Here is a 23,907-nt window from a genome sequence, read left to right as displayed (position 1 = left end):
GACGGTACGAGAATTTGGTTTGCAGAAGCCAGGAAGTCTGGTCACGCTGCAGCTTCAAGGCAGACCTGCCGCTTTAATCAGGAACCCCAGAGAGCTCCACTAACCAGAGAAACCCTTTGATCCACAACAGACAGGACGATGGGTGGGACTTAATATTACATGTTTTCACCCCTTTACCTTTTCTGTTGCAAAGCACTCTGGTTATGACCTCATGCATACAGGAGATTGTTGGTGGGGGCCCAGGATTGTTTCATTAAGGTAGGCTTAGCCTACACCACTCACTGTGGCCCATTTGGCTTTAAAAGAGGGCCAAGCCCCTCTTTTGGGCAGACCTGAAGACTGCAAGGAGTAACAATAAGAACTCCAAATTGGACCCTGGCTGAAGGTACAATCTGCCTTACATCTTCCGCAGTGAAGGAAGGCCAGGACATCCAAAAGGGAAGCAAGATCCATCCCCATAACATCTCCCCGGGAACAGAGGGAAATACTGAATCCAGATGACCCTCCAGCAGCTCCAGAACCGGTACCCAGCCAGCACACAGTGTGCCCTGCTAGGCTCTGGATCAACTTTCCTAGGTGGAAAGTGCCAGAGAGACTCTGAACCAAACCAAGGACAAAGCAGCTGCCTGCAACACTCACCTCAGCTTTGGGCGGTCTGCCTTAAAGGACGACACAAGCCCACTGAAGAAGCTAGGAGAAGTGCATCGACAAAAGACATCCACCTTAAATGACATTTTCAAACCAGTCGAGCCCCTCGACCTGCAACCAAGTATACCGCTGACTGTTACGTCACAGTCGCTAAAGCCATCAAGACACCTCGATCAATGCTTTAGAATTTATGACCAGCCCTGAGACAACGATTCCTGACTCCGGAATGCTGTGTAGGCCAGCCTGCAGCCATCCGTCCAGCCTCGCTCGCTGAACTGCCTACCGCCTGATACCCGCAGCTGTCTCCTGTCTTGAACTCTGTTGCAGAAGCTGCAAAGCACCCTGAAACTGACTCTACACTGTAGAGCACCAATAACTTCGACAAGCACAAGGTACATTGTGGCTCTGTCCTTCTGGTCCTTCTCTGAATGCCCCTATTATCCATAGTGCATCCCTTTTCTTTCTTTGAAACTGCCTGTCTTCTGCATTCCTTTACAGAGTGGGTTGTATTTTGTAGTGTGCTAGAACGGTCTGTTGTGATGATAATAAAGTAGGTATTTTTATACAAACTTGACCGGACAGTCCCTTTCATCACTGGGTAATAATTGTATTTTCGCTGTGTTGCAACTAACCAACGATCCACAACCTTTCGGTGATAAGCCTGCCGTTCCGTCCAAGTTATCAAAATTGGACAAGGAGGTTTATAATTCACTTGTGTTTCCAATATGTTCAAATTCCTTCTGGTGTACTAGTGGTGTGGGGCTGATTGATGGTTTTGAAACCGATATTCATCCCTGGACCACTGGTGCCCTGGAAGTTCATTTGTCACACTGTCTGACAACCTCCAGACTGAACGCCTTTGGAGACCGTGTAAGGAGGTCAAGGGGTAAGGTTATAGGAAAGGGTTTAAGGGGCGTGCCAGTGCAACCTGGGAAAAAGGACAACTGGAGTCTTATGTAAACAAAGTGGTTGTCCTGTGTCACACTTTTGGCACCACCAGAGCCTACATAGTGGTGCCTTTTGGATTTACTTGTGGTAGTTATTTGGACCTGTGGAGCAGGTCTAAACTATTTTAACCTTTTGGGTGTGTAGTTTGTGATGCCCGATGCACCTTCTTGGCAACCTGCAGCAAAGTGTTGTTTGGAGGGAAGCTATTTTATTGCCAGTTTCATTGGGATTCCTGCAGAGTTAATGTTCTCTTAGTAGGTCATAAAGTTCACTTGAGTGATCCCGTGTGTGATTTACACAGTGGTTCGAAAAGTAGTGGAACTTTTTCCTGCTGGCCCGCCCTCGCTCCCCACAAACCCATCACTATGCCCCCACCTCCATCACTACAAACCCCATAGCCGGGTCCCGTCTTTCCTGAATTCCACCTCACCACTGTGTATAGGCTGAAGGAAAACCAGTGCAAGAAAATGCCTTGTGTATGACCCCCATTACCTGTAGTCATTGTCCCCCACAGCATACGGTTTTACAGCCCCTCCTCTAATCGCCCATCATTTGCACCTCTTAAGGAGCTTGCTAAAGATTGAAGAATGGCGCTGAAAAGATCGAAGAATCTCAAGGAGTATCTAACGCATGACCGGCTTGCCAAAAAATAAACCACAAGCTCATTGTGGGTCCTGAGGGAGATAACCGGGCATCACCCTTGTGGAAACTGCACATCTTGTAAATACACAAAGATAATCAAATCATTTGCAATAGCAGGAAAGAAATGGACGCTGGGACACTTTTCGAATTGTAAAACCTGCAAAGTGGTATTTATAATTGAGTGCCGTGGCCTGCGCTACGTACGGCTGACCACAGGTTCTGTCAACAAAAGGTTCGTGGAGCATCGCTCGAAAATTAGAGTGCATACTCTGCCCCTGGTCACACACTTTATCGAATTTCATCATGGACCAGATTATACTGTGGTGGGTGGTGGACCTGGTGAGAAGCAACACAACCCTAGGAATGCCCTCCTGTTTAAGAAGGCCTGGTGGATCTACAAACTACAGGCCTATACATTGGGTCTGAATGAAAAGGTGCCACAGCATGATATTTGGGAGTAGACTGTTTGCTACCCATATAAAATCTAATACACAAACTCAATTGGGGTCAGGCATACAGGTCCCCGACCTTTAAGAGTTTTGCATGTGTTTCTGTATGACCTCTGCAAACATGGTTTCTCGCACCACCGTTTTGTCTCTACCTGATATTTTGCTATCCACAGTTTTCATGCTTTGTATACCAGCCCTTAAGTACCTCACTCTCACTTGGTATTTGTGTCCCTCTGACGCTCATAGTTTCACATGCGCCCGTAACAATCACGGGCCTTGTGTATCACCCCTCATGCAGTAATAAGCAATATTGTTCCAACATGTCCGGCACCAATAGCCCCTCTTCCACCTCACACACACGTGGCACAACACACATGAGCATAGTATAGCGTTTTCCTTGCAGCCTAGGTTACCGGCCATGTCCCGATGCAAGTAATAGCTAGGAGGCGCACCCTGCTGCACGCTCCGAGGTAAGAGTATGACGGGTGTAAAAAATGGTAGGGGGTGTCTGTACTTCTGCTCTCTATATGGTAGAGGAGAGGCACAGAGGACCCCAGCCAAGATTCTCTATAAGGTAGCAATGGACGAGCAATCAAGGCCTAGCTTCTCAGGAGGTGATGCAGGCTGGTTCTTAAGTACAGTGTAGTGCTCGAACCCCCACAAAGGAATGTCCACACACTGTATTACTGAAAACACAGTCTTTATATAATTAATATTCAAAGGTATGTACACGATCACAATAACGCACTTTGTACTCGGAAGTCAAGAATGATAAATATAAACAATTCTAAAGTGGTACCACCAATGTTATCAAATCTCATTGAAGTGCATCAACTGTACGGTTAAAATGTCACACAGATTAATAACGAGGAAACCAGCAATAGAGATAGGAAGGAACGCAAGATAGTTGAAACAGTAGGCAGAATACTGACCCCCACCTGGGCAACCTGTAAATAAAGATATATAGCACAAGCCCAGTCCATATGTTCAATAGTCTCACTTCTTCCTATTAAGGTTTTACCCGCCCCCCCCCAATGTACCTGGTGGAGTAGAGTTCTCCGACGATGCGTCGACCGATCCTTCTTGAGTGACTCCCTTTCAGACAGGAGTCGCGGATCGTCGAGAGGTGTCGAGGAACTCGGCGTTCGGGGTCGGGGAATCGACGGCCCTTCTTGAGTGCCCTCCCTTTAAGGCGGGAGTCACGGGTTGTCGAACGTCCAACAGTGAACAGGGTGAACTACGGCAGGGAAGTGGCAGCTTCGTTCCTAGCGGTGCTCGTCGACGACAGAGCGTTGGCGTCCTGCAAGGAAGAGGCGTGCGGGGCACCTCGGTGACGAGAGTTCTGGACCGCAAAGAGATGATGAAGAACTGTGGCCCAGCAAGGGCGTCGAGTCATCGGCGTCTCTGTGGTCTTTAGGTGGTGGGAAACCCACCGGTGGATACTCCTCGGCGCGTCAACGGTCGGGCCTTCTCCAGCGGGAGACAAGCGGATGACGATGCAGGCGAGAACGTCCGATGATCAATGGAAGTTCTTAGGCAAACGGGAGCACGGCGGCTCCGGTCGGCAACAGCGGTCGTCGACACTGGCGGACAAGAGTCCGAGTGCTTCTCCTTGGAGTTCCGCAGCAGTCCTTTTGTTGACCTTTCGAAGGTCTGTCTACCAGGGAGCGTTGGCAAAGATCAGCTGTGCACGATGGTCCCTCGTAGCTCGGGAAGAGGTCACCTTACCAGGTCCTCTCTGGGTCAGTCCTTGGAGGCACAGCAGCTTCCAGATTGTGAAGAAGAGCCACAGCACTTCTTCTCATCCACCAGGGCTTCAAGGTCAAGCGCAGTTACTCCAGTTACTTGTCGTAGTGGACTTCAGCTTCTGAACACGATTCCTAGCAGTGAGAGGTCCCCAGATATACTGTTGATCTCCCATTCGTTCCGCTGGGTCACACTCAAGCATCCAATCACGACTACGGGCATTCATGCAGGCAGGCAGCCAATCAGGTACACGAGGTATTCAGGCTATTCACTTCTCTTCAGACACTCGCAACAAGTTATGTGTATTGGGACAAGTACCGAGCCATTCAACACTCCAAGCTGCATTCATACCGGTTTCGGGCAGGGCTGTCTCAGTCATTGTGTCAACCACCAGATACTAGACATCCACAACACAGAATGCATATTCCTCACACACTCTATTCACCCAGGTCCCACCCACAGGAGGCACCCACAACATACATCACCGGGAAGGCTCCAGCCAGTCTGGCCGGGCCTTCACAAAAACACAATATATGGCACTTCCACCCAACAGCCAGTCAGGGGGAAGGGACAGAGTCGGGGCTTCCCAGGACTTTGGAAAAACAAGGTAATGGGTAATAGAAAGCAAGAGGCCACCGGGGCCATCTTGTTTTCCATCAGGAATCAACTGATTCCAACGGCAGGGCCGGGGTATCCCAAAATGGAGGATACTCCGCGCACCTGTCGAATTCAGCATGGAGCTGCCACCAGCCCATACCCTGCTCTGCGGGCCACCCACAGGTGCCCAAACACATACACTAGGGGCACAGGGTGTACCCCCACCCATGGGTGCCATAAGGGTATCCCACGGGTCTGTTCACCAAACCAAACCAAAAGAGAGCTGCACCGCCAGGAGTCCCACATGAACTCCTGCGCGGAAAACACGACAGAACACACGATAAAAAGCAGTAAAGGACAAGGATACGGAGGCCCTGTCCCTCCGATGCATTTCCAGTATCACAACGGGGACCGGCTAGCTACCGGTTATAATACGATCGCAATACATCATCTAGACGGCCCGACAATCCCTAATGTACCCTCTCCTTTTGTTCATTCAAATCCCTATATATACGGCGTGGGTAGAACGTTGTGCCCTCCGAGACACGTGCTGCCAGGCTAGACATGCAGCCCAATATGGGAGCTGAACCTCTTGCCTTGGAGGTAAAGAATTTATCAGCTCAGCCTAACTTTACTCTAAAAACATTTGAGCAGCCCATTTTCCAAAACACTTCCCCCGTTTGTTCTGCTCTCTCGTAGGTAAGAGAAAGCCTCTGAACGTCCGATGTTGCTGCCGAACGAGTCTACGAGCTATATATCAAACCAGATAACTCCAGTAGACGGGTATTTGAAATTATTAAACACACATACTCTATGTATCATACAACGTTGACACTATGATAGTGACAATTCAACCTCTTTTGTTATGTCTTTGTGATACAGTGTATGCCGTGACATATGGTTGAAGGCAGGTCACCGCATGGGATAAAACCACCGCACCAGACAATTGTACATAACTTAACCGGATAATTCCGGGTACCACACTGACGTCCTCCTACCCGCTAACTCTGTAGCCGGGTTGTATAACCAAGGTTAGTGTACATACAGTCGGAGGGGCCATCGTTTTCCCTTCTATTCTGCTGTGTATGTTCATTTCAACTAGTGCACATTACATATAAGGACAACCTTAACTTAGCCCTTGTCCCTCCACTTTTTTCCTTTCTCTCTTCCTTCCCTCTTTTCCCTACCCTAGCGACCACCAATTCATGTCCAGAAGAAGGCAGTGAATTCATGGAGTACAGCCGAAACGCCACGTAGAGGGACTAGATCATTCTGAAACTAGTTTGAGTGTACCCCCAGCTCACAATTAGCGACATCGACTAAGGATTGGACGCAACAACCATTAAGACTACAGAGTACCTGCGAACAGGGAGAATAGAAGGAGAATAGAAGACAGATGATACCCCCTAGGCCAAACATAGATCAACACCGGATTGATAGACCCTGTCAGAACAGTGTCTACGTTTTCACTCCTTGCTCTTGGTTGTCCTTCCCCCTCCCTCTTTGCTGTCCTCCAAGTTTTGCCTTGTTTGTAAATGTATTTAGAGAATGTATTTGTTTTTGATGTGGTTTTAACGAGACGCATCTAATAGCATAAACAAAATGAGTAACAAGTGTATGGTTACAGGATCTACAAATAACTTGAACAAAAAGATTTTTAAAAAAACAATAAACAGAAGAGGCAATGGAAAATGCACTCCAAGTAAAAAGAAAAGAAAACCTGTTTTCTTCTAAAGGTGATTTGGTTTTCTTCACACTTATGTAGCCCCTTTCTAAGTATTGAATTACTCAATACGGTGTAGAAGGGAGGGAGGATTGAGTACCACTTAGGATTTTTTTAGAATAACGTATAAACTGAATCTTGATTGAACTTGCTTTTTAGACACTGTGTGTTAAGTGCTAAGGATTAAAGCCACTGCTCTCACCTACCCACTAACTGCACATACAGCCGTGTTTGCAGTATTTTCACGTTAAAAGAAACATTCTGATTACTGCAGGTCCTGGAGCGGGGCCATGATGGGTGTTGGGAATGGGCTTTGTTCTACGATAACTTACCCTAATGTGAGGTTGGAGCTAAGCCCGAGGGGCCCCGGTTCGAATCCCCACCCCAGTAAGCTGAACGCACCTGCTAACATTGTACCTCTGGCAGCGTGACCGTCGACGCAGTACATTGAAGCGCAAGTTTCATCCTCTTCCTTGCCTTTTAATTTGAAATGAAACCAGACAGTTTCTTTTTACTGTATAGGAACAGTCAAACTTGATTAAATTAAGTAGCGAGGCACAGCTCCCGCCCACTTCAACCACTGTATTTCCATGGGCTGGGCTGGGCTGGCTGTACCTGGGATTGCTAATTATTTCTCTCGTGTGTCTAGGTGCAATTTGCAGCACCCTGGCCTTGGGCTGTGTGACGCAGTTTCGCTGACCTGTTGTGTGCCTCTTTCTCCGACCCTCCCTCTATTGTTGCCAGAGTTTGTGACCGGCTCTTGCCACCCAACCCCACTTGCACAATCTGTGGGTTTACGTGTTGCACTGAAGTCCGGACTGTAGCACTGTCCTACACTGCACCCAGTGCTTTCAATGGACCGGTACCTGCACTTTTTTTGTTTGAAAGACATAGGGCCTCATAAATTTGCTGGTCTGGAAACAAGGGTGCCGGTAAGCTCACCGGCACCCTTGTTTCCGGACCGGCAATCTAGGAGTCTGCCTACCAGGGTCGCTGTGCCCAACAGGTCTGACCCTGCTGGGCACAGCAGCCATGGTTGGCAGACCGGTCACGGAAGTGCCGGCACCGCTAATAACCGGGCCGGCGTGTCAGAGTCCCCACTCCCATGGGACTGTACGGTAATGGGGACTTGTATTTTACCGGCACCTGACTTCCTGGGCCATTGGACTTGGATTCTCCTGGTAGCACAGGCAGGGTTACTGCCAGACTCGTAATGAGGCCCTATAGTACCGACACTTCTCAACAGAAAACATAGCAGTGGGAAAGTGAGTACTTCTGGGATTTTGTGTAGTGCTGCCTGCAACCAAAACCTCTAGCTCCCCATCCCTGGTACGGCTAGTCAGTCGCTGTGCCTTGGGCAAACTTTTAGAACCACCGGCTCGCCTGGCCCTGAGCCTCTCTCTGCTCTGCCCCATTCCCTGTGCCCTGGCCACACTCCTAAAATCCTTGTATCCGCTCTCGCCGTCCCTTTGACTCTGTTAGCCCTGAACCCTCTCAAATCCCAGGCTCCCGACTCTGTTGTCTCTTTCTCTGGATATGTACGTGTGCCTAGGATTTGCAGGGCCCTGTGCAGAAAAAGACCCCTGCCCCCCTTATTTGTATATGTAATAACTTAAAATATACCAAAAAGAGCCTGATACTCGAGCAGGGCATGAACATTTACATTAAAAGTTGTTTCCAGGAGTAAGCCGACCGAAAACCTTGAGGTCCAAAATAGGGGTGGCCACTTGTAGAGTAAAGTACTTCACGGAAGACCTGCGTGAAGTCTCGCGAGATCCGAGCGGGAGGCGGCAAGCACGGCTTCCCGCTAAGGACATTGCGAGCGCTGCGAGCGGGAGTAAGGAGGGGGGCAGCCCAGCGCTTCCCCGTGCAGAGTCCTTGCCATGAACCTTCTCCCTTCCCCTGTACACAGGTGAAGCCAGCAGTGACTCTACATGTAATGAATATACATAAATGCTGAGATGTCTACCTTGTAGAGAGAAGCCGTAGCTGTGAGAGATGAAATGAGCATAACTGCAACCTCCTGCCTGCGTGGGATCATTAAGCAGGCAATCGCTCCGCCTATAATAAGAAAAGCGGTGTTGTGGCCTGAGTGAGGCTTTTTTTGGAGGAGCAGATCGTGTGAGCTGAAGCACTTATAGGCAGGGGAGTTGCTAGGTCTGGAAAAGACCCGGGGCTACACTGATGTTGGCACTGTTGGGACTGGGGGCTAGCTAGTCTTTTGGCTGTAGCTCCTGAGATCCTATCCGGGGCTACAAGCAAAAGATCAGGGGCTATAGCCCCCTTAGCCCCCCCCTAGCAACGCCCCTGCTTATAGGGATTTCTAATTTGGCAAATGAGGACTAGTGAGCGAAAATGGATGTACCTGGGAGGAAACGCTGTGGTTGAGGCCACTCTGCAACTTGGGCACTTAAAGATATCGCCCCAGCTGTAATTATTCAACATATTGTTTTCCGCAGTTCCTTTTGCAACTTTGGTTTGAAAATAGCATCTTACTTTGGAATGCAGTGGGGACAAAAACACCATGATTGTTTTGCTAACGGGAGTTACCAGTTTTGCAGTGGTTTCAGGATTGGTTTTATGTTTATGGTGTGTATATATATATATATATATATATATATATATATATATATATATATATATATATATATATATATATATATATATATATATATTGGGCCGCATTTTCCAAATTAGCAATAAGAAGTTTATTTATTAGGAGTGTCGGGAAAAAAAAAACAGGACATTTTTTTTTGTTTTTTTTTTATTGTTCACATAATGGGAGCTAGATAACCAACACATGCTCCTGCTGCGATGGGAGGTTCCAGGGGGGCTGGGCAGGGATTGGGGCTGGAGCAGACACTGCCAGGTGCCTGCATTGCAGGTTTGCCTTCTAGTACAAACGACTAGGGAGCTCTTGAGCTCTTGAGGGGGTTAGGGGGCGCAAGCAATTATTCAGGACTGTTAACAAAATCAGCGCAGTGCCAAGACCAGGAGCACAACCTCTCTTCCCATGGCCCTGGTGCTGGAACATCGTGACCCCCCCTCACCTCGCCTCCATGCTTGGCTTCCAGCAGTTCCCTGTTGTAGAGATGACTTGGAAAAATACGCAAATCATATCAAACCACTGGGACAAATATATAAATCCATAGCAAAATATGTTAAACAAAAAGCCCACACGTGTAGCGTTAGTGTTCTCCCAACTTGAATGAAAGACTACAAATACCAGAATGCAATTCAGCACGGGGCTAGACCATGTCTTTGCCCCGGGCACTCCTGTTTGCCCATTGCTCGTGGATCAGCTACTCTGTGCACTCCTCTTAACAGCCTCCTTTTTTTTTAATTAAAATGTTTTGTTTGGTTTTACAAACTTTTCATTTATGATTTTCTCACTTTCATTTTATTTATACATTTCATTTATTTTAGTCCATTAAGTCTCTTTTGTAATCTCCATCCAAAATTGAATTACTGTAATGATGAGCCATTGATCCTTTCCTTGTAGCAAGTTTGCCCATCTTTCTTCTGTCGTCATCGTTTTTTTTAGTTATTTTTTTGTAATTTGTTTAATTTTTTTTTTTTGAGATCTTAAAAAAATCTCTGAACAGGTCTCTTTTTTTTTCTTTCAAGGCTGGACAGACCATAATCAGGTGAAATAAGGTTTTTATTGCTTTCACTTCTTTGCACAATCTACAATTAGGGGATACAAGGGCTGTTTTATCTATCATCGCTAAATAGTCTCAAGTTGGTAAAATAGTCAATCGAAATCGTAAAAATAGATCACGAATCATTCTGTCCGGAAATTGAATTAGATAGTGGGGTAGTTCATTGAGAGCTCTTACCTCATTTTCACATTTGAGATAGCGTTTGTAACTTGTTTGGATCTCTATAGTTTTTATCCAATCGTTGGTTTTTAGTTTTCGTTTCGCCTGCTGAGGTCTTTTGATCAACATTTCTTCTGTTATTTCATCTAGTTGCATTTTTCTTTTAATGTCTGTAGTCCATTTCAAAAGAGCTGAAGTTTGCCGGGCTTGTTTTTCTTTTAGTATTTCCAATGACGGAATTTTGTCATCCGAGATTATTTTTCTGTAAAGATCCATCTGCTTCCATGAAACTATGGATTGGATGGACTGGAGTCCCAATTCGAATCGAATTCTTGCTATTGGGAATGATTTTGGGAGAGCTAGCGTCTTCCGCCAATATAGCCCTTCTAGATAAAACCAATTAATTACCTTTTGATTAAGGTTTTGCTGGCGTAGGTTATTATCGGAATTACCTTTTGCTTGTATAACAGGGTTGTTGCCTTTGCTGAATATGTTCCGTACTTCAGGTGAAAAAACCTCCCTTGTCTTGCCAAGGATCTTGCTTTCCCCTCAATGTAATCGTTCCATTCTTTTTCATTTTTTGAGGGATTAATCAAAGCACCCAAGTATTTTATTGTCTTTGTTGTAGAGATTTCTTGGCTTTCTAGCAGAATTTTTGTGGGGTGTTGGATTTTGTGGTTCTGCGTAAAAAGTTTCATAAGCTTTGTTTTGGATGTGTTAATTTGCAGATCGTTTTCTAACATGTACACTTGTGCTTTGTCCAGAGTTTCTTGTAAACCTTTCTTAGTTTTATCCAGTATGATGATATCGTCAGCATAGATTAATGTTTGAATTGCTTCACTGTTAATCTTGGGTGGATTTGCTTTCGGATTTTGTATTTGTTCCTCGAAATCGTTGGTATACAAGTTGTATAAAGAAGGGGTTAGAGGACATCCTTGTTTCAACCCATTCCAAGTAGGAATGGGTTCCGTGACCATACCATTGTTTGTTAACCGTACTCGAACAGATGTATTTGAATATAGTTGTTTTATTGGATTTAGGATTCAAGAAGGGCAACCCCATGATGTTAATTTCGCCCAAAGTTTATGCCGGTTTACGGAGTCAAACGCCATTTTCAGGTCTATGAAAAGGGCATAGACTTGTTGATTTCTTGTAAATGCTTCTGCTTTTACCATATTCAATAGCAATAGGTTTACGTTAGTTCCAATCTTGGTAACAAAGCCTGTTTGTCTTTTCGCTTGTTTTTCATTGATTGCTGCCCAGTTGTTAAGTTGTTTTTGAAGATAATTTGCAAAAAGTTTTCCCAGCGGGTCTAAGAGGGCTATTGGTCTATAATTGCCTGGATTCTTTCGATCTCCTGCCTTGTAGATCGGAATCAGAATAGCCACTGTCCAGGTATAAGGGATCTCCTTTCTTTTTTCTATGAGTTGAAGCATATGAGAAAATCATTTTGCCCATTCTTCTGGAGCTGCTTTAAGAATTGCATTAGACAGGCCATCCGGGCCTGGTGCTCGGGATGGATTTAGGGCTTTGATTGTGTTTGTCGTCTACATCCCAATGGAGGGTCCAAGTACACATGTCATTTTCTCTGTCTTTTGTCGGGTTCAGCGTTTTGATGTTATACACTTCTAAGAAATGCTTAACCCCTATGTGAGACTCCACTTCTTGGATCATAGTTTGTTGTTTTGAGGCATCATTCATCATTGACCATAAGAATCTTGTGTTTTTCCTTTGCAAAGCCTCCAAAATTACTTCAGCATCATTTTGTTTCATCATAGCCTTATTTGCCTTTAGAAAGTTAGAATATTTTAGTTTTTCTTTTTTTATTTGGTTTTCGAAATCAGGTTCTTTCTTTTTTTTTCAGTTGCCGTAGTCTCTTTTGATGTTCTTGTTTCTTTTGTTTGATTTCTAAATTGTATTCATGGCCATGAGGAAGCTTAGCGTTATTCTTGGATCTCGATTGAGTATGTTTGTATTTTTCTAAAATCCATCCATAGTTCAATTTTGCATGGTCTTTCAGGGGGGCTTCTTCAAGGGTAGAAAGTATTTCAGGTACTTGGTGTCTTCGAATTCGTAGCTTGTTCAGCCCATTAGACACTTCAAGTTCTGGTAAATTTATTTGATGAGTATTAATTTTTTGGGTGATCCATGAGATTGAAATTTGGTGATGGTCGCTAGCACTGTGCGGTATATTGTTGGTTGCTATTATTCGTTTCTGTAAACTTATTGAGATAAATATATAGTCGATGATTGAAGTGGAGGTTTCACATGTCCAGGTCGGATGTGGTAATCCTTTATCATTCGTAGGCTGGTCCGTTAGAACGATATTACGAATTCTCATTTCTTTAATCCATTTTCTTGCACGAGTCGATAATTCTTGGGTGGTACATTTATTGCCTTCTTTATTGAATAGATGGATGTTAAAATCCCCTACTATGATGAATTCACTTCCGCTGTTAGAGAGCGCAATGGAATCGATTTCCTCGCATATCGAGTCTATTAGTTTATTGTCACTAATAGCAGTAGGGTTCCAATAAATGTTGAATATTGAAATACAACAATGAGCCAAACGCTGTGTCGCGCTCTTATCATTATAAGTAGGCATACAGATGGTAATGTATTGGGCCCATGGATTGATGTTCGTTCTTGCTATAATTTACCAGGTAGCCCTGATTTTCATTAGAATCAACATTCCTGAAGCCGGTCTACCTATGTTTGAAGATATTGCAGGGTTCAGCCAAGTTATGTATCCCTCGCATAGGACCTCTTCGGTCAACCAAGTTTCTTGTAGGCATATTTCTGATTCTGCAAGAGTTATAGATGGATTTCCAAACAGATGTTTGTGACCCCTTGTGTTCCATGATGTTAAGGATATTTTATTTGTATGGACTTCTTTACAGCCTCTGTTCTTCTGTTCTAGGGGCGCCTGGAAGACATGGAGCAAGGGGAGAGGCTGCTCATGGAGCTGGCGGACGCTGACTACGATGAGTAAGTGACACCCTCTCCCATGCTACCCCCTTCTCCCATCATCCTCTTGGCATGGGATAATGCTATCCCCCTCTCCCATCCTCCTCCTGGCATGGGATAATGCGATCCCCCCCTCTTCCATCCTCCTCATGGCATGAGATAATGCTATACCCTCTCCCATCCTCCTGGGATGGGATAATGCTACCCCTCTCCCATCCTCCTCCTGGCATGGGATAATGCTACCCCCCTCTCCCATCCTCCTCCTGGCATGAGATAATGCAATGCTATCCCACTCTCCCATCCTCCTCCTGGCATGGGATAATGCTACCCCCTTCTCCCATCATCCTCCTGCCATGGGATAATGCTACCCCCCTCTGCCATCCTCCTCCTGGCATGGGATAATGCTATCCCCCTCTCCCATCCTCCTCCTGGCATGGGATAATGCTACCCCCTCTCCCATCCTCCCCCTGGCATATGCTATCCCCTCTCCCATGCTATTCCCCTCTCCCATCCTCCTCCTGCCATGGGATAATGCTATCCCCCTCTCCCATCCTCCTCCTGGCATGGGATAATGCTACCCCCCTCTCCCATCCTCCTCCTGGCATGGGATAATGCAATCCCTCTCCCATCCTCATGGCATGAGATAACACTACCCCCCTCTCCCATGCTATTCCCCTCTCCCATCCTCCTCCTGGCATAGGATAATGCCACCCCCTCTCCCATCCTCCTCCTGGCATGAGATAATGCAATGGTATCCCACTCTCCCATCCTCCTCTAGGCATGGGATAATGCTATCCCCCTCTCCCATTCTCCTCCTGGCATGAGATGATGCCCCCCCTCTCCCATCCTCCTCCTGGCATGAGATGTTCCCCCCCCTCTCCCATCCTCCTCCTGGCATGAGATGTCCCCCCCCTCTCCCATCCTCCTGGCATGGGATAATGTGATCCCCCCTCTCCCATCCTCCTCATGGCATGAGATAATGCTATACCCTCTCCCATCCTCCTGGGATGGGATAATGCTACCCCTCTCCCATCCTCCTCCTGGCATGGGATAACGCTAGCCTCCCCTCTCGCATCCTCCTCCTGGCATGGGATAATGCTACCCCCCTCTCCCATCCTCCTCCTGGCATGAGGTAATGCTATCCCCCTCTCCCATCCTCATGGCATGGGATAATGCTACCCCCCTCTCCCATCCTCCTCCTGGCATGGGATAATGCTACCCCCCTCTCCCATCCTCCTTCTGGCATGGGATAATTGTACCCCCTCTCCCATCCTCCTCCTGGCATGGGATAATGCTACCCCCTCTCCCATCCTCCGCCTGGCATGGGATAATGCTACCCCCTCTCCCATCCTCCGCCTGGCATGGGATAATGCTACCCCCTCTCTCATCCTCCTCCTGGCATGGGATAATTCCACCCCCTCTCCCATCCTCCTCCTGGCATGGGATAATGCTATTCCCTCTCCCATGCTATTCCCCTCTCCCATCCTCCTGGCATGGGATAATGCTACCCCCCCCCCCCTCTCCCATCCTCCTCCTGGCATGAGATAATGCAATGTTATCCCACTCTCCCATCCTACTCCTGGCATGGGATAATGCTACCCCCTTCTCCCATCCTCCTCCTGCCATGGGATAATGCTATCCCCGTCTCCCATCCTTCTCCTGGCATGGGATAATGCTACCCCCCTCTCCCATCCTCCTCCTGGCATGAGATAATGCAATGCTATCCCACTCTCCCATCCTCCTCCTGGCATGGGATAATGTTACCCCCTTCTCCCATCATCTTTCTGCCATGGGATAATGCTATCCCCCTCTCCCATCCTCCTCCTGGCATGGGATAATGCTATCCCCCTCTCCCATCCTCCTCCTGGCATGGGATAATGCTACCCCCTCTCCCATCCTCCCCCTAGCATATGCTATCCCCTCTCCCATGCTATTCCCCTCTCCCATCCTCCTCCTGCCATGGGATAATGCTCTCCCCCTCTTCCATCCTCCTCCTGGCATGGGATAATGCTACCCCCCTCTCCCATCCTCCTCCTGGCATGGGATAATGCAATCCCTCTCCCATCCTCCTTATGGCATGAGATAACGCTACCCCCCTCTCCCATGCTATTCCCCTTTCCCATCCTCCTCCTGGCATGAGATAATGCAATGCTATCCCACTCTCCCATCCTCCTCTTGGCATGAGATAATGCTATCCCCCCTCACCCATCCTCCTCCTCCTGGCATGGGATAATGCTATACCCTCTCCCATCCTCCTGGGATGGGATAATGCTACCCTTCTCCCATCATCCTCCTGCCATGGGATAATGCTATCCCCCTCTGCCATCCTCCTCCTGGCATGGGATAATGCTATCCCCCTCTCCCATCCTCCTCCTGGCATGGGATAATGCTACCCCCTCTCCCATCCTCCCCCTGGCATATGCTATCCCCTCTCCCATGCCATTCCCCTCTCACATCCTCCTCCTGCCATGGGATAATGCTATCCCCTCTCCCATCCTCCTCCTGGCATGGGATAATGCTACCCCCCTCTCCCATCCTCCTCCTGGCATGGGATAATGCAATCCCTCTCCCATCCTCATGGCATGAGATAACACTACCCCCCTCTCCCATGCTATTCCCCTCTCCCATCCTCCTCCTGGCATAGGATAATGCCACCCCCTCTCCCATCCTCCTCCTGGCATGAGATAATGCAATGGTATCTCACTCTCCCATCCTCCTCTTGGCATGGGATAATGCTATCCCCCTCTCCCATCCTCCTCCTGGCATGAGATGATGCCCCCCCTCTCCCATCCTCCTCCTGGCATGAGATGTCCTCCCCCTCTCCCATCCTCCTCCTGGCATGAGATGTCCCCCCCCTCTCCCATCCTCCTGGCATGGGATAATGCGATCCCCCCCTCTCCCATCCTCCTCATGGCATGAGATAATGCTATACCATCTCCCATCCTCCTGGGATGGGATAATGCTACCCCTCTCCCATCCTCCTCCTGGCATGGGATAACGCTAGCCTCCCCTCTCGCATCCTTCTCCTGGCATGGGATAATGCTACCCCCCTCTCCCATCCTCCTCCTGGCATGAGGTAATGCTATCCCCCTCTCCCATCCTCATGGCATGGGATAATGCTACCCCCTCTCCCATCCTCCTCCTGGCATGGGATAATGCTACCCCCCTCTCCCATCCTCCTTCTGGCATGGGATAATTGTACCCCCTCTCCCATCCTCCTCCTGGCATGGAATAATGCTACCCCCTCTCCCATCCTCCGCCTGGCATGGGATAATGCTACCCCCTCTCCCATCCTCCGCCTGGCATGGGTTAATGCTACCCCCTCTCTCATCCTCCTCCTGGCATGGGATAATTCCACCCCCTCTCCCATCCTCCTCCTGGCATGGGATAATGCTATTCCCTCTCCCATGCTATTCCCCTCTCCCGTCCTCCTGGCATGGGATAATGCTACCCCCCCCTCTCCCATCCTCCACCTGGCATGAGATAATGCAATGCTATCCCACTCTCCCATCCTACTCCTGGCATGGGATAATGCTACCCCCTTCTCCCATCCTCCTCCTGCCATGGGATAATGCTATCACCGTCTCCCATCCACCTCCTGGCATGGGATAATGCTACCCCCCTCTCCCATCCTCCTCCTGGCATGAGATAATGCAATGCTATCCCACTCTCCCATCCTCCTCCTGGCATGGGATAATGTTACCCCCTTCTCCCATCATCCTCCTGCCATGGGATAATGCTATCCCCCTCTCCCATCCTCCTCCTGGCATGGGATAAGCTATCCCCCTCTCCCATCCTCCTCCTGGCATGGGATAATGCTACCCCCTCTCCCATCCTCCCCCTAGCATATGCTATCCCCTCTCCCATGCTATTCCCCTATCCCATCCTCCTCCTGCCATGGGATAATGCTCTCCCCCTCTTCCATCCTCCTCCTGGCATGGGATAATGCTACCCCCCTCTCCCATCCTCCTCCTGGCATGGGATAATGCAATCCCTCTCCCATCCTCCTTATGGCATGAGATAACGCTACTCCCTCTCCCATGCTATTCCCCTCTCCCATCCTCCTCCTGACATAGGATAATGCCACCCCTTCTCCCATACTCATCCTGGCATGAGATAATGCTATGCTATCCCACTCTCCCATCCTCCTCTTGGCATGAGATAATGCTATCCCCCCTCACCCATCCTCCTCCTGGCATGAGATGATGTCCCCCCCCTCCCATCCTCCTCCTCCTGGCATGCGATAATGCTATCCCACTCTCCCATCCTCCTCCTGGCATGAGATGATGTTTCCCCCCTCTCCCATCCTCCTCCTGGCATGGGATAATGCTATCCCACTCTCCCATCCTCCTTCTGGCATGATATGATGTCCCCCCCCTCTCCCATCCTCCTCCTGGCATGGGATAATGCTATCCCACTCTCCCATCCTCCTTCTGGCATGAGATGATGTTTCCCCCTCTCTCCCATCCTCCTCTTGGCATGGGATAATGCTATCCCTCTCTCCCATCCTCCTCCTGGCATGAGATGATGCCCCCCCTCTCCCATCCTTCTCCTGGCATGGGATAATGCTATCCCACTCTCCCATCCTCCTCCTGGCATGAGATGATGTTTCCCCCCCTCTCCCATCCTCCTCTTGGCATGGGATAATGCTATCCCCCTCTCCCATCCTCCTCCTGGCATGAGATGTCCCTCCCCCTCTCCCATCCTCATCCTGGCATGGGATAAGGCTATCCACTCTCCCATGGTATCCCCCTCTACCATCCTCCTCCTGGCATGAGATAATGCAGTGCTAGCCCCTCTCTCCTCCTCCTCCTGGCATGGGATAATGCGACCCCCCCCCTCCCATCCTCCTCCTGGCATGGGATAATGCTAGCCTCCCCTCTCCCATCCTCCTCCTGGCATGGGATAATGCTACCCCCTCTCCCATCCTCACCCTGGCATGGGATAATGCTACCTCCCCTCTCCCATCCTCCTCCTGGCATGAGGTAATGCTATCCCCCTCTCCCATCCTCATGGCATGGAATAATGCTACCGCCCCTCTCCCATCCTCCTCCTGGCATGGGATAATGCTACCCCCCTCTCCCATCCTCCTGGCATGGGATAATGCTACCCCCCTCTCCCATCCTCCTCCTGGCATGGGATAATGCTACCCCCCTCTCCCATCCTCCTCCTGGCATGGGATAATGCAACCCCCTCTCTCATCCTCCTCCTGGCATGGGATAATGCTACCCCCCTCTCCCATCCTCCACCTCCTGGCATGCGATCATTCCACCCCCTCTCCCATCCTCCTCCTGGCATGGGATAATGCTACCCCCTCTCTCATCCTCCTCCTGGCATGGGATAATGCTACCCCCCTCTCCCATCCTCCTCCTCCTGGCATGGGATAATTCCACCTCCTCTCCCATCCTCCTCCTGGCATGGGATAATGTGCTCCTCCTAGTATGAGCTTTGCACCCTACAATGCTTCTCTTGGCACCATAGCCTCTTTTCAGTCCGCCACTTGGCATAAGGTCACCCTCACCCACGTCCACAACCCGCCCTTCTATTTCCTTCTGCAAACCTTGTTTCCACGTGTAGCTTGGCCACCAGATCTTCCCATCTTCTGGGTAAAGCTTTTCTAGATGTCAAGGATGTCTTTGCCACGCCTGAGCAGGATTGGCTTGCACGTATAACTTAATTCCCGAAGTATTCCATCACGCAACTGAAGTGTTCTTTAGAATTAATATTCTAATAATGGGTTGATGCATTAGAAAACCCACCGCCACCATGGGTCGAGCATATGAATCAATGCATTAAAATGTGTTAATAATGGGGTGCCACTTTACTTCACTTGTATTTACTGCGTAAAGAGCCACTGGGGAGCTTTGAAGCCAAGGCCTCTGATTTGTCGATTGTTTCGCCAGTTGAGAATTGATTTATGTATTCATTGTTCGCTTGTTAGGTGCTTATACAGGAAGTAAATACTGTTTCAGAGCGCCCCCTGGGCAACACGGAGGGGACAAGGGGATGTGAAACAATGAATACAGTTAAATACATAAAGAAATATTAAATACAGTGGGTGGGGGGGACAAACCTACTATGCCTTATGAGTGTTCATAACATGCAATTGCAGAAGGGAGGGGGACTGGGATAGGTGCTGTGGTGCTCATGGGCGAGCAACAGGTGAAGTGCAATGAAGGGTAAGTGCGAGCCTCCACGGAGGAGGTTGAGCCGAGGCAAATGCTGAGGATAGACAGAAGCGGAGGGTGATTAATTGTGGGAGATCAGGGCAGGAGGAGAAGGAGGAGTACCCTGTTTAGACAAACACGTTACACACAGAGTTGGTGCCAGAGGAGTACACGGGTCTAGGCGGGGGATATTTAGTAAGAGAGGTGAGGATGATACAGAGGGATTTGAATTGAATCTGTGAAGCAACCGTGAGCCAGTGAACACTGTTTAAGGCAGGAGATATGCAGTCACTGGGCTTGAGGCCAAGGATCAGTCTTGCTGCCCTGTTCTGGATTAGCTGGAGGGGTTGCAGAGTGGACGAAGGTAGATTGAGGAGGCTGTTGCAGTTATCAAGACTAGAGAGAACCAGGGCTTGGGTAACATTGAGATTCTGGGGGAAGGTGAGAAAAGGTAGAATTCCTTTGAGAAGGAAGAGCTGAAAGTGGATCCTATTGGCAATGCCCGGAGTATGAGGAAGGAAGGAGAGAGAGAGGAGTCGGAGATGACTCCAAGGTTTCTGGCTTCAGAAGAGGGAGAGCCCATGGAAGAAGGCCTGAGTGAAGGGAAGAGGGTGGGGGCCGGGGTCCCAATGGGAAGGATCTCAGTTTTACTGGCCTTGAGAATAAGAGTGGAGCAACAGAAAATCAAGCAAACTGCCAGCTTAAATGTTTAAAAAAAAAAAACTTTTTAAGACCTTATTGAAATAACTGTGTTCTTGGACTCACAAAATGAGTTGGTAGTTTGGAATTGTGGGAGCCTGAAACTATTTGGAAGTTAGGGCTATCCGATACAGTGCTTCCGTGCCAGAGGCTTTGCAACATTGTTTATATTGCATCTTCCTTCAATAAAATGGAATGCAAATTTGAAGATTTGTAAACCCTTTACTTAAAGGAGCGTTCTAAAGTGGTTCGTAGGTGTGCTTTTTCTTGTGACTTTTGTTTATTTCCAAATCCATTTAAGAGGAAAGTATTACTATTACCCTGTTACTTTGCATGGAGTGTATGAATGCATGGGATTTATGGAGCTCCAAGTGTTTATTTACCATAGCACCAGATACCACCAATTGCATCTTCACTGCCCTTTTTTGTCCCCAGTGGGTCCCTTCCTCATTATTGTCATCTACTTGCCTATGGAAGATATGGTGAGCGTCAATGTCGGTTACTACAGTAATGCGGGTGCCTCACAGCATACCTGCCCGGACTCCAGCTGTCCTTCCTCCACTTCTGGGCCTTTTCACGCTTCCACTGTAATTGCTTGTAGAGAGCTACTTGAGATATAGTTTTTTTTTCTGAGATGTACATTATGGCTGGGTTTTCTAGTCTGGGCTCCTAGCAGTCCATGAATACATTTTATGGGGCCCCCCACAATGTAGTCCAGTCCCAAAAGTGCACCTAATGTGGCTCTACCCCTGTGATGGGCAGCATGGAGCCCTATAGTTGGCCAGAGGCTCCCATGATCCCTCCACATTGACTATGCTGGATTTGACTCATTGGAGTTGTAGGCCAAAACATCTGGAGGGACACAGGGTACCCACCACTTCTGTACCTGTGAATGCGGGAGAGGCCTTGTATGGGGTGATGTTTCGAGCATGCACCATCCCCCGAAGAGTCTGCCTGAGCACCTGACCAGTATGGAGTGACTAACTTTGCCTGTTGATCATGTGATTCCAGGGAGGCGTTTTCAGCGAATGCAGCCTCAACGTTACATTCTTGGGCAGCATGCGAAGGTGGGGGATCCAGGCCCGGCCTTAGCGGCCGCTGCGCCCTGCGGGCAAAACAATAATTCAAATGTGCCCCTGGTCATGCAGGTGATAGGGGGGCACCATATTTTTCAATAGGTACTGATCAGCTCCCTATTGTTGTTAAATGTGCTCCGCTCCCAAGATCGGAGTACTTTTAATTTCAATAGGGTGCCTGCCACGTCTTCTCCCACGACGCCATTTCGGTTGAGACCTTGAAAGACTCCTCCGAGCTGGTGTGGTGACAGCAGGGCACCCCAGGCAGCCCAACCCTAAGGCCGGCTCTGGGCAGATCCAGCGTTTTTGCCGACTTGGAGGAGATCATTTCTATTCTCAATGGATCTAGCTCTGTTTAAGAGCCACCTAGAACTTCTCAACTTCTAGGTGTCATGCAGAGACTGTGTGTGATCTACTGGTTGGTTCGCTCAATGGGGCACCCTCCTCTCATGGACTTTTGGAGCTATCGGCGCACAGCTGATTCTCTAGCCCACGCGGCTGAGTGATCTCAGCCAGTGGACGCATACATGCTTTGGGATTGGAGAGACCGCCTTGATTGCTACTAAATGGTCCGCCAGATATGAAGTGAGTGGGACCCCCACCCTCCTAACTGTCATGATCTCTGCTTCCAAAAGGTCAGGGTTTTCCCAACTCCCTTGGAAGCAGATCCATAACCCAGGTTCCGAGTGCCAACCAGTCCTTTTGGACCCAGTCCTGGCGCCAGTGGCACCAGGCTCATAAATATGCCCAGTCCCAGCGCTGGAAGCGCCGGGCTCATAATGCTTGGGTGGACTTACCTTCAGCAGACCATGCTGCTTACTTGCCTGCCAGTTGAGCCTCTGATCCTCTTCTGTTTGGAAGTACTTTTCCTGTTGGGTGGGGCTGGAGCCACTCCCTAGATTCAGAACACTGGAACTCTTCTGGAAGGCAGGAACTCTTTTCTTACCAGGAACTCTTTTCTTACTTAGGCGTGGCTGTGGAAGGAGACATCTAAGCACTACAGGAGGCTATTTAAACCACACCCGGTGGATGAATCTTGCTTTGCGTTATTCTGCAACCTCTGCAGCAGAACGCTCATCGTGTCTTCTGCATCCGGTCCTGGGCCTAAGGGAAAAGGCTTACCATCCTGAATCCAGTCTTCAGCAACACCTATAAAGACAAGAAAGAACAGGTTAGCATTCCGGCATCTGAAAGGCAAAGGCTTACCATCCTGAATCCAGTCTTCAGCAACACCTATAAAGACAAGAAAGAACAGGTTAGCATTCCGGCATCTGAAAGGCAAAGGCTTACCTACTCTTCGTACGCTCCGGAGGCCTTCGGCGCTGCATCCCGCATCTGAAAGACAAAACAAGGTGCGTTTAAAGACATTGGGGAACTTTAATACTCACGTGCCATTACTCCTTTCCGCATCTAATCCAGTGGGTATTCCGGCACCCTGCAGCCGCTCCGAACTCGCCCTGCAAAATAAAAAGACAGTTAGAGCGCATAGTGAAGCAGTCAACAAGCGCTTACTTACGTGCTTCCAGGCGCTTCTATTCATCACACGGGCTCCATCTTCAACTCACTTCAGCCCGTCATCCGCCATCGCCGGAACCCTGCAAAACAAGAGACATCATTACTAAAGACTTTAAAGACATTTGAATGACTCGAAACTTACCGTTCGTGCAGTAAACGACGGACAGCAGTCCTCTGAAGTCAAGAGGCCTGCGCTACCTATCCAGTGAAGAAACTGGTTACAGCACCCTGCCCCGAGGCAGATGGAGAGCTCGGCATTCACTTACCTAAGGTGAGAGCGTTAACCTTTGGGGGTCTACAGGAGAGGAGAAGAGGAAAGAGATAGGGACACCCCAATAACCCCAGTTCATTAACCCCATATTTTCTATCTGCAGACATCTTACTCTACACGTCAGGCATACAGTGCACAGAGGTCCAGCCCAAAGAGCCAACCGGGTGCTACACATCACCTTTGAAGATACGGTAGTCGCCCAGTCAAGACCGGCGCCTCTGCGAGAATCAGGTGAGCGTTACAGAACGCAAAGACCACCGCAAAACTCTCGCCCAGGCGCTATGGAAACCTCGGATACTGACCCCCTAGCCCGGTTACTTGGGGAACTAAGGGCAGAAGTGCATGCAGCTCGTCAGGAAACGAATGCTCTAAGAAGGGAACTAATTATTTCCAAGGAGAGAACAGACAATCTTGCTAGACAAGTGCTACAGTCACAATCCGGACAGACCCCGTTACCCGCATCAGGGGCAAATCTTCCTTCAACATCCTCTATGAATCCAGTGCAGATCAACCTACCTGGGAATGTACCTCTGGCTCCGCCCGAACGATTTTCTGGTGACCCAAAGAGGTTTGCAGTATTTATCAATCAGTGCCGGTTGCACTTCTTATGCCGGCCAGCAGCCTTTCCAACTGATCAA

General features: G+C 48.7%; 1 protein-coding gene across 1 annotated transcript in view; it reads left to right on the top strand.

Moving 5' to 3' along the window:
• The window catches only part of RHOBTB2 (Rho related BTB domain containing 2), a 314,611-nt gene that overhangs the window by 68,877 nt on the left and 221,827 nt on the right, over positions 1 to 23,907 (top strand). The window contains exon 2 of the mRNA XM_069617690.1: positions 13,495 to 13,562. Within this exon, the coding sequence (XP_069473791.1) occupies positions 13,510 to 13,562 (53 nt within the window). The 5' untranslated portion in view covers positions 13,495 to 13,509. The remainder of the gene's footprint in view (positions 1 to 13,494; positions 13,563 to 23,907) is intronic.

The sequence above is a fragment of the Ambystoma mexicanum genome, chromosome 10 (genome assembly GCF_040938575.1).
Source record: "Ambystoma mexicanum isolate Mex_15411 chromosome 10, UKY_AmexF1_1, whole genome shotgun sequence".
Lineage (NCBI taxonomy): Eukaryota > Metazoa > Chordata > Amphibia > Caudata > Ambystomatidae > Ambystoma > Ambystoma mexicanum.
Note: the sequence above shows the minus strand (reverse complement) of the source record. Positions and strands in the feature narration are given on the sequence as shown.